Source organism: Oncorhynchus mykiss, chromosome 25 (assembly GCF_057628025.1).
Source record: "Oncorhynchus mykiss isolate SJ-2025 chromosome 25, ASM5762802v1, whole genome shotgun sequence".
In the NCBI taxonomy this organism is placed as follows: domain Eukaryota; kingdom Metazoa; phylum Chordata; class Actinopteri; order Salmoniformes; family Salmonidae; genus Oncorhynchus; species Oncorhynchus mykiss.
This window is the reverse complement of record NC_143046.1, coordinates 68,168,540-68,179,371: the sequence shown is the minus strand read 5'-3', so window position 1 is coordinate 68,179,371 and position 10,832 is coordinate 68,168,540. Positions and strand designations below refer to the sequence as shown.

General features: G+C 42.5%; 1 protein-coding gene across 10 annotated transcripts; it reads left to right on the top strand.

Annotated features, from left to right (window-relative positions):
• The first annotated feature begins 38 nt into the window (after positions 1-38).
• Positions 39-9,984, top strand: LOC110505614 (transforming acidic coiled-coil-containing protein 3). 10 transcript variants are annotated; one of them, XM_090220832.1, is made up of 19 exons: positions 73-185; positions 580-739; positions 3,859-4,036; positions 4,297-4,427; positions 4,560-4,606; positions 4,717-6,558; positions 6,640-6,751; positions 6,904-6,952; positions 7,036-7,237; positions 7,331-7,389; positions 7,489-7,619; positions 7,839-7,920; positions 8,002-8,163; positions 8,243-8,310; positions 8,398-8,441; positions 8,542-8,702; positions 9,226-9,332; positions 9,433-9,553; positions 9,679-9,984. In XM_090220832.1, the coding sequence occupies exons 2-19, from the start codon at positions 696-698 to the stop codon at positions 9,742-9,744; spliced, it is 3,606 nt and encodes a 1,201-aa protein (XP_090076958.1). In that variant the 5' UTR covers positions 73-185; positions 580-695; the 3' UTR covers positions 9,745-9,984. The 10 variants fall into 10 exon arrangements, 8 of the variants coding, with proteins under 8 accessions (XP_036818210.2, XP_036818211.2, XP_090076960.1 ...); XM_036962316.2 differs by lacking the exon at positions 580-739 and having other exon boundaries at positions 64-185; XM_090220833.1 differs by having other exon boundaries at positions 5,011-6,751.
• Positions 9,985-10,832: the final 848 nt, after the last annotated feature.

The following is a 10,832-nucleotide window of genomic DNA, read 5'->3' as shown; positions in this document are numbered from 1 at the left end:
CTATTTCGTAAGCAGCTCCGCCCTATTTCCTTTTTTTCAGTTTATTTAATTGGTCCAAATCGAGGCGTTTAAATTCGAAATCTACTGGTCACTTGCTCATCGAGGGCATTTCGAAAACGTGAGCTGTGTGTGGAGGTCGTTACTGGATAGAGAAGTTATTTTCTGTTTATCTGACTTGAATTGAGGTATGTAGCTATCTGGCTATCTGCTTTTAAGTTCATCTATCTCGCATAATTTCTTAAGTTGTTGCTTGACTCTAGTAATTTAACTAAAGTTAACGTTGCGTAAGGTAACGTTAGCTAACTCGCTAACTGACTTTAGTTTCTTTCCTGCCTGAGTCCTACTTACTGAGGGCAAAATATAATTCAAAACAGGTCATTGTTACGCTAAACTTCCTAACGAGCAAAACGACATTAGATAACGTTAGCTGTCTTAAGTTAGCTGGTTATTGTAGTGTCAACGCGAGCCTCTAACCCGCATTGGCAGCAGCTGACGTTAACGTTTAACGTTAACATTTAATATTGTTATTTAACCTTTTATTTAATTAGCCAAGTCAGTTAAGCACGTTCTTATTTACAGTGACGGCCAAACCCGGACGAGGCTCAGCCAATTGTGCGCCGCCCTATGGGACTCCCAATCACGGCCGGATGTGATACAGCCTGGATTCGAACCAGGGAATGTAGTGAGGACTCTGAATGCAGTGCCTTAGCCTGCAGGGCCACTCGGGAGCCCACAAACGGTAGCCAACTAGGGTAGTGCGAACTGCCCAGTACATCACTAGGGCCAATCTCCCTGCCATCCAGGACCTCTATACCAGGTTGTGTCAGGGGAAGGCCTTAAAAAGTGTACGACTCCAGCGTACCTGAGTGCTAAGTCTAGGTCCAAGAGACTTCTAAACAGCTTCTACCCCCAAGCCATAAGACACCTGAACACCTAATCAAATGGCTACCCAGACTTTTCATTGCCCTCCCTCTTTTAAACAAGAACTACTGTTATCTATGCATAGTCACTTTAATAACTCTACCCACATGTATATAATACCTCAACTAACCAGTGCCCCCGCACATTGACTCTGAACGGATATCCCCCTGTATAGTCTCGCTGTTATTTTACTGCTGGTCTTAAATTAGTTATTTATGTTTTTTTTTAAACTGCATTGGTGGTTAGGGACTAGTAAGTAAGCATTTCACCTGTTGTATTTGATGCGTGTGACTAATAAAATTGGATTTTGACTACAAGTTTGCATATTACAGGGCTAATGTGTTGATGAATAGATGTTAGTTATGTAATGTGAGCAAGCTCTATTTGAGTTAACATTACCTAGGTGATGTCAGTGCAATGACAATTTGTAAAGAATTTTTTTTCACAATCAGACATTACTGCACTTACACAAGACAATAGCAAGACTAGCTCATGGCATTGTTCCAAACTTTGCTAAAGCTTCGAAATGCTCTGCCCCTTAAAATTAACCTAAAATGGCATACCCAAATCTAACTTCCTGTAGCTTGGGACCTGAAGCAAGGATAAGCATATTCTTGATACCATTTGAAAGGAGATTCTTTGTAGTTTGTGGAAATGTTAAGTGAATGTGGGAGAATATAACACATTAGATCTGGTAAAAGATCTGCCCAAATGTGCTTAATTTGTTTTTTTTAATACATGGTCAAGTTCAGAACGGTGCATGCTCAAACAATAGCACGATATTCTTCACTAATAGCTACTGTAAATTGGACAGTGCAGTTGGATAAGAATTTAAGCTTTCTGCAAATATCAGATATGTATGTTCTTGTTACTTACAACCTCATGCTAATCGTATTAGTCTGTTAGCTCAACCGTCCCGCGGGGGACCCACCGATCCTGTAGAGGTTCTAAACAAAAATGCTGCATTCGTGTTAACGTTAGTTTAGTTGACTATGCACCAAAGAAAATTACATTTTGGTCAAACTGAGGAATTCCAAATGAAAACACAAAGAATACTATGGTATATACTACAGTCATGTCTGCAATTCACTATCTGGTCATATGAATTCAGCCAGTACCTTGGAAGTTAATGTTAGTAAAAAAAAATGTGTCAGAGACACCTATTGTGGCCGGATGAATATGTATTTCTCCCCACTGGTAGCCACATGACTCTTGAACCTTTTCTCTCAAAGTTAATTGCAGATGACTTCTGTGTTGCTGTTTACATGCATTCATTGTCAACAAGGATCCAAACACCATACACTTAAATGGTGCATTTAGAATGTATTCAGACCCCTTGACTTATGTTACAGCCTTATTCTAAAATAGTTTTCCCCCTCAATCTAAACACAATACCCCATGACAAAGCAATCAGGTTTAGAAATGTTTGATAATGTTAAAAATAAACTCACATTTACATAAGTATTCAGACCCTCCACTCAGTACTTTGATGCACCTTTGGCAGCGATTACAGCTTTGCGTCTTCTGTATGATGCTTCATGCTTGGCACACCTGTATTTGGGGAGTTTCTCCCATTCTTCTCTGCAGATGCTGTCAGGTTGGATGGGGAGCGTTGCTGAACAGCTATTTTCAGGTCTCTCCAGAGCTGTTTAATCGGGTTCAAGTCCTGGCTCTGGCTGGGCCACTCAAGGACATTCAGACTTGTTCTGACACCACTCCTACGTCTTGGCTGTGTGCTTTGGGTCATTGTCCTGTTGGAGGGTGGACCTTTGCCCCTGTCTGAGGTCCTGAACACTCTGGTGCAGGTTTTCATCAAGTATCTTGACCTTGCGCTGTTCATCTTTGCCTTAATCCTGACTAGTCTCTCAGTCCCTGATGCTGAAAAACATCCCCACAGCATGATGCTGCCACCACCATGCTTCACCGTCTGGATGGTGCCAAGTTTCCTCCAGACCATCAGACCACAGAATCTTCTTTGTCGTGGTCAGTCCTTAAGGTGCCTTTTGGTTAACTCCACACAGACTGTCATGTGCCTGTTACTGAGTGGCTTCCATCTGGCCATTGTACCATGAAGGCCTGATTTGTGGAGTGCTGCAGCGATGGTTGTTCTTCTGGAAGGTTCTCCCATCTCCAGAGGAACTCTGACGCACTGTCAGTGACCATTGAGTTCTTAGTCACCTTCCTGATCAAGGCCCTTCGTTGTTTGGCCAGGCAGCCAGCTCTAGGAAGAGTCTTGATGGTTCCGAACTTCCATTTTAAGAAGAATGGAGGCCAATCTTATTGGGGACCTTCTATGCTGCATACTTTTTTTTGTTACCCTTTCCCCAAATCTGTGCCTGTCTGAGATCTACAGACTATTCCTGACCTCATGGCTTGGTTTTTGCTCTGGCATGCACTGTCATCTGTGGGACCTTTTTATATAGACAGTTGTGTGCCTGGCCAAATCATGTCCAATCAATTGAATTTACCACAGGTGGCTCCACTGAAGTTGTTGAAACATCAATGGAAACAAGATGCACGTGAGCTTAATTCTGAGACATGGCAACGGGTCTGAATACTTATGTAAATCTATTTGTAATAAATTAGCCAACATTTCTAAACCTGTTTTTGCTTTGTCGTGATGGTCTTGTGTGTAGATTGGGGAGGGGTGGACAATTTTAATACATTATATAATAAGGCTGTAATAAGGCCTTATTCTAAAGGGAAGGGGTCTGAATACTTTCCGACTGCACTGTAGCTAGATCCAGGCTGTATCACATCCGGCTGCGATTGGGAGTCCCATAGGGTAGCACACAATTGGCCCAGCGTCTTCCATGTTTGGCCGGTGTAAGCCATCATTGGAAATAAGAATTTATCTGACTTGCCTAGTTAAATAAAGGTGTAGATGTTGACAACTTTTGCTTCAGTTCCCTCACTTCTGTGTGCCTTTCTTTATAGGATGAGTTCTACTGCTGTAAACGATGAGAATTGTGGGGTCTGCACTGGAAGAAAGCAGAGCAATTCAGAGACAATTTGTGACATCTTTTCTTTTGATCAGCCGACTGGGAGGCCCTCCATTCTTCGCCAGTCTCAGGCAGAGAACCTGTCAAACAAAACTATAGCAAAGGGCGGAAAGGTACAGAATATGTTATCATGAAGCCTAGACTTGAAAGTCATTTCAAATGTTCCAGAATAATTCCCTCTGTACAATCTTGTGACTATGAGGATCTATGCTTGACTGATTAGTCTAGTAAAAAGCATGAGCTTACACAATGTTTTGGAAAGTTGTTGACTCACGGCGAGTAAACTGTATAGAAAGAAAGTTGCACACTCTAACCAGGTTAGGTTTACCTGTTAGCATTTGTTTTCAGATACTCTTTTGGGTTTTGCTTTCAGGTTTGTTTTCAGACTCCAAGAAGAGACCCTCTCACTAAGAGAATAGTATCACCAACAAAGTCCCTTAAGATAGAAAGCCTGGATGACTGTAGTAAAGCCCTGGATAGATTGCAGTTTACATCACCCGAAAAGTAAGTATATGCTTTTTTTTATTTTTTATTAGATATATGTATATGTGTGTGTGTCCCATCGGCAGAAAGCTGATTCATATTCTGGTATCAAGTTGAGATAACAGGTTTATCTGTCCTCTTGTATTTTTACAGGGTGGTACCTCTAGAAACCAATGGGCTTGTTGATGTAGCAAAATCAGGTAAAGAATCTGATTGGCTAAAGTTTCAAGATTCATTACCCAATACTACATTGTCACATTAACTACTTCAACCATAATGTTTACTTGATTTTCAACTTATTTTACTACAGACTTCACAAATGTGTCGTCCTATCCTGATGATGATATGCAGAGTAAAGGAGGTTGTCAGCTGTATTTTGACAACCTTGATGCCATAAATCCCTTCCAAGGGTCTACTAAAATGGTCCTCTCCCCAGCAAGGCCCAGTGAGCTAGTTGAAACTCCCAAGGCTGAAGAACAGCGAGAACATAATGTCATTGAAGCAGTTTCTGACAGGAATGAAAAGGCACTGGATGATACACTCCCGTTCATGCCATCAGTGGAAAATTTTCTTGCTGACTTCTCAGCCGATATGTGCTCAACAGATAGCAGAGTGATTACCATGATGGAGGACCCAGCCGACAAGTTATCCAACTCTGGTGAGGAAGAAACTGTACCATCAGTTAACCTCGACCCAGATCAAGCTGTGGCTATCATCTCTATAGCCGAGGAGACTCCTCTTCCACCAAAAGGTACATACGAATTTGATTTTGACAACCTTGATTCAGTCAACCCTTTCCAAACGGGAGGCTCCAAATTGCAGAATTCCCCTGTGCTTGGAAGGAAGCGGCCATGCGATGACTCTAAAAAGGTGGAAGTTGAAGATCCTGCAGTAAAGGAAATGGAACCAGCAGCCATGCTTGAGGTGGTTCAGCCTGTCCTAGAAGCACCTGTCCAGCCAGAAATTAAACCTATTGCACTGAAGGAGACTACCAAGCCAGCTGAAGATGCTGTGGCCATCACCTCTACAGCCGAGGAGACTGCTCTGCCGCCAAAAGGTACATATGAATTTGATTTTGACAACCTTGATTCAGTCAACCCTTTCCAAACGGGAGGCTCCAAATTGCAGAATTCCCCTGTGCTTGGAAGGAAGCGGCCATGCGATGACTCTAAAAAGGTGGAAGTTGAAGAGCCTGCAGTAAAGGAAATGGAACCAGCAGCCATGCTTGAGGTGGTTCAGCCTGTCCTAGAAGCACCTGTCCAGCCAGAAATTAAACCTATTGCACTGAAGGAGACTACCAAGCCAGCTGAAGATGCTGTGGCCATCACCTCTACAGCCGAGGAGACTGCTCTGCCGCCAAAAGGTACATATGAATTTGATTTTGACAACCTTGATTCAGTCAACCCTTTCCAAACGGGAGGCTCCAAATTGCAGAATTCCCCTGTGCTTGGAAGGAAGCGGCCATGCGATGACTCTAAAAAGGTGGAAGTTGAAGAGCCTGCAGTAAAGGAAATGGAACCAGCAGCCATGCTTGAGGTGGTTCAGCCTGTCCTAGAAGCACCTGTCCAGCCAGAAATTAAACCTATTGCACCGAAGGAGACTACCAAGCCAGCTGAAGATGCTGTGGCCATCACCTCTACAGCTGAGGAGACTGCTCTGCCGCCAAAAGGTACATATGAATTTGATTTTGACAACCTTGATTCAGTCAACCCTTTCCAAACAGGAGGCTCCAAATTGCAGAATTCCCCTGTGCTTGGAAGGAAGCGGCCATGCGATGACCCTCAAAAGGTGGAAGTTGAAGAGCCTGCAGCCATGCTTGAGGTGGTTCAGCCTGTCCTAGAGGCACCTGTCCAGCCAGAGATGAACCCTATTGCACCATTGTCAACTGCTCCCGAAGAGACCAGCAAGCCAGCTGAAGAATCCATACCTCAGCCCAGTGCAGCCCCTTCCAAGGATGGTGCAGTGAAACTTGAGTTAAATTTTGATGATGACGGCGAGGTCAACCCTCCCCCAAAAAAGTTTGACAAAAGGCCTGTTTTGAAGCCGACATGGAAAAAGGCTGTACCTACAGAAAAAAAAGAACCTGCTCAATCCAAGGAATCTCCAGTGACGCCATTGGTCAATACTGATTATGAAATTCCTCTTCCCGAGGGCAAGTACAACTTTGACTTTGATCAATTTGACCCAAGTGTCAATCCATTTGGTACAAATGTAAAAATGACTGAATCTACAGTCTGTAAGGTGAAATCCAGTCCAGATGCCAAGGCACCAACCTCAGTCAGGGTGGCTGTCTACCCTGAGAACGTGGCAGAGCCTGTTCAGCAAGAAACTGCACCATCACTAATGTAAGTTCATTTTCATTTTGCTGCAACTTTATTATCCCCATTTTTTAACGAAGTCTTGATTTATATGTAAAGCATTATTGTTTTGTTTGAGCTTGTAGATATCACCTTAATGTAGCTACACCACACCACTCTTATGTTGGTTCTGTTTTCAGTGTTTCTATTGCTGGATATGAACCTGATCGTTCTGCCGTAAAAGGAATTGTAAGCCTTTTAAAATTTGTTTAAAAAATGTATTAATTAATTGTGGTGTGACTACTTGGGTGACATTCTCTCTCCAATTGTAGGACAACATTCCACAGAATCCGACGCTTCAGATGGACTCTTGTGAAGTTCAGGATCCTTCCTCTGGAAAAGAGCAGGAACCTCCGACTAAACCTGACCAACCTTCGCTAAGCACTCCAGAACCCTTGGAACTCTGCCAATTTGAGCAGACCCCACAGAATGACATGTCAGAATTTAATGAGGACTTTGTTCCTGGAACCACATGTAAGTCAAATAAATTGACAAATGCATTTTAGTTGCGGTAATGCCGACTTCACCTTAGCTTTTTGACTAACTATAGTCCCTCCTTCCCTCCAGTCATGGCGAATGACTTTGACAGGCAGATGGACTACCTGGAGCAGTTTGGGTCCAGCACTGTAAGTATATGCTTTGTACTTTTATAAATCGACTATTACATGGTTTGTTTTGCATTTTAGGCTTTGGGCTTCCTCAATTACTTTGCATTTTATATTCAGTTTAAGGAGTCGGCACTGAGAAAACAATCACTGTACCTCAAATTTGACCCACTAATGCGGGAGAGCCCCAAGAAGTCTGGCGTCCCTGCAGGACTCGACAACCTCCCACGACCTGCTCCCCTTGCTTCACGGTATGTTACTCTCCTGGTCATAATCACAGGCTTTTTTTTTACCATCTGATTGAAAAGAAATGCCTTATGTTCATCTTAAAATGCTCTAATTGTAAATACGTGTTTATTTGGTCTAGAATTGAGAGCATACTTAATCTGTAGTTTGTCACTAAAATGAGTTTGAAATGCAATGGTGAATATCAAGGTGTTTGCGCCAAGTCTGAGGGATGTTTCTTTCAGTGTGGAGACCCAGAAGACTGGAACCAAGGAGGTGAATGGACTGAAATCTGTCAACCCTAAACTGCTTCATGACCTACCACCTGTAAGTTGCCTGTCCTCAAAGATTCTACTATAATGTAGTAATGTGGGAAAACTGTTAAATGCAGGTCTTCACTCCCTTTAGGTTCAAGTTGTTGGTCCTCGGACTCTTGTGACGAATTCCCCTGTTCTTGAGAATCTGGTCCCTACTTTCCCCCAACCAGCCAACCCTGATGATAACATCATAGAGGTTCTGAAATACAGTCAGCAAGATATGAATGTTGCCATTGCCAAGATCCAGAAACAAGTAGGTGTTTTCCTCAAATGTTTCACTCATCCCTTTTCAATCCAATCAGCATTAATTTACAAGGGTTTATTTTTTATAGGCAAAGGAGAATGCGGATGAATGGAAATCGAAGCATGACACGCTATCTCAGGATAATCATGAAATGGGGTAAGCATTTAAGCTTAGTATTTGGTCACTGATTTCTAATTTCAGACCTATAACAATTGTAAATATCACTGCTTTTTGTTTTTGCAGGAAAATCATGTCAGCGTTTGAAGCCACAATCGCTCAGATATTGGGTACGTTGTAATGCAATTTGGAAAGTTACCAGAAATGTTTTGAAATGTAATTTTCATGTAAAATGCATGGCTTGGTGTGATGTCATTGTGTCGCTGGCAGCTGATAAACAGAGGGAGACGGAGAAAGCCCAGGCTGACATCACTAAAGTCCTGCAGGAGAAGGAACAGTTATCAGAGGACCTGAATGCAATGGAGCGGTCCTTCTCAGATCTCTTCAAGAGACTAGACAAATACAAAGAGGTCATCGAGGGTTACATAAAGGTCAGCATGAAAAAGGATGTCATGCCCTATGCATTGGGCCCAGTGTTTTGCACCATGTGAAATGCCTGGATTTAAATGGGATATTGCAAGATTCTGGAAATTAAGCTGCTTTTCTGCCTTGCTGAGAGTCGATGAACTTGTGGATACTGCTTTCTGTGTGCAGTAGGAAGTAAGTTGGAGGTTGTTTACTGTTCCGGTAGACCTCCAGTCATTGTGCTGACGCTAGTAACATTGGCTCGCAAAACGATCTCCAACTTGCTTCTATTGCACACAGACCTAACAATGGTATCCAAAACTTAATCTTACGAAGTAGAAAAATGGCTTAAATGCCAGAATCCCTTTATAGCCCTTTCATTACAGGATACTCTTTCCTTTTCACATGATTGTGCAAAACACAGGGCTCGGCTTTGGTGTAGGACAGTAACATTGCTATGAAGGAAGAAATTAAAAGGGTATGTGTAGGTCCTAGACTTTACTTTGCCAACATCATGACCTAGGGTTTTAAATGTGTGCCCATATTAAGAATGAAGAGATGCTGAAGAAATGTGCTCAAGATTACCTGGCTAGGATCAAGGAGGAGGAGCAGCGCTACCAGACCCTGAAAGCCCATGCAGAGCAGAAAATTAGCCTGTAAGACTCATCAAACTATACTCTGTGCAAAATAGTTGCAGAATTGTTTAGTTGCTGGGCTTTGTGTAGGTTCACTGGGCTGACTTACTCTTATCCTCAGGGCAAATGGAGAGATTGCGGAGGTGCGCTCCAAATTAAAGTCTGAGGTCGCTGCACTTCAGGCCCAGCTGCGCAGGGAGCAGCTAAAGGCCCAGTCACTGGAGAAGAGCCTTGACCAGAAAGTAAGTCACCTCAATCTGAAGTAGTCCATGAGGCTGCTTTTATCAGTTTCATTTGTTCTGAAAAGTTTTTTGCACTTATGATGGTTGATTTGTTTTCTTCCTTGCTGATTTTTCTGTCCCCTCAGGTAAAAGAGACTGAAGAACTCACCAACCTTTGCGATGAACTAATAGCTAAAGTCCAGAAGGGCTGAGTTCAACCTTATGTCTGTCTGACGTTGTTAGGTTGTCAAGATTTTTTACAAATCTGAGTATGTGGTGGTCCTGATGAACAAGTGTGTGTGAATAGTGCTTTGTAAATATGTTTTGTTGCTCTTGATTGGAGATCAAGTGCCATAATAGTATTTCACTAGATTTCAATTATACTGATTCATGTTGGTTCCTTTTATCAATGTCGGCCTTTATTACTGTAATAAAATTGTTTCACTAATCAATATCAGTTGTAGCGCCTTGCAAGTTTATTTTAAATTCTTTGTATCCCAAATTTTTCAGCCACAAGGAGGTGCTGTTTACCATAGAGTATTTTGGACTCCTCTAGTTTCATGCATGTTATTGCAAGTTCCAATTGAGCATAGCTGTGACATTTGTACTTATTTCAGAACAGTAGCTAAGTGTTCTTCCTTAGACGTTTCTAGTGGTGAGCTGTGCTGTTAATGTCAACCATTCAGTAGCTTCCTTATCCCTCTTCTCTCTAGAGCCAAAGCTCATCCCGTTCTACAATGCTTACAAGAAAACAAATGGGATGCCCTTATACAATGCTTTCCTTCTTCCCTGGGCAGCGTAGTGTCATCACTCCCTGAGCAGGACAATGCACATCCTAAACAAAAGAAAATCCTTCCTAGATTGGAGTTGACTGGTAGTGAGGGGAGAAATGCTAGTCAGAACGAGCGCTCTCAGTCCTCAAACCATCTATCCAGTCATTAATTCATTCCATTACCACTGGCCCTGGCTGCCCTGTCTCACCCTGTATAGATGACTAGGTTTTCTAGCCAAGTCGGGAGGAAAGTATTAACTTTTGTAGGAGCCTCCTGATGGTCCCTTTCTGGAAAGACCGGTAACTTAAGACTGGGACAATACCAGTATTGGGTTATTTTTTTTCAATGGCAAAAATGAAGTCTTGATTCTTAACCTGCTGTATGTAAAATATTGTGTGCTACAGCTTGGAAAATGAATGTGACTGGATGACGATTGTTTCCAACATTAGGGCTGTTTTGTTCCTAAAGAATTGAAATCCGAGTTGTTGGTATCATATCAAGGAAACAAGTATCGGGACACTAGTCCT

Excerpts from the sequence above, each read along its gene's own strand:
- LOC110505614 (XM_090220831.1), top strand. The coding sequence starts at position 696 with ATGCAGTGCCTTAGCCTGCAGGGCCACTCGGGAGCCCACAAACG. Across the intron at positions 4,037-4,296 it reads CTATAGCAAAGGGCGGAAAG|GTTTGTTTTCAGACTCCAAG; the intron begins GTACAGAATATG and ends TTTTGCTTTCAG. Across the intron at positions 4,607-4,716 it reads TGTTGATGTAGCAAAATCAG|ACTTCACAAATGTGTCGTCC; the intron begins GTAAAGAATCTG and ends ATTTTACTACAG.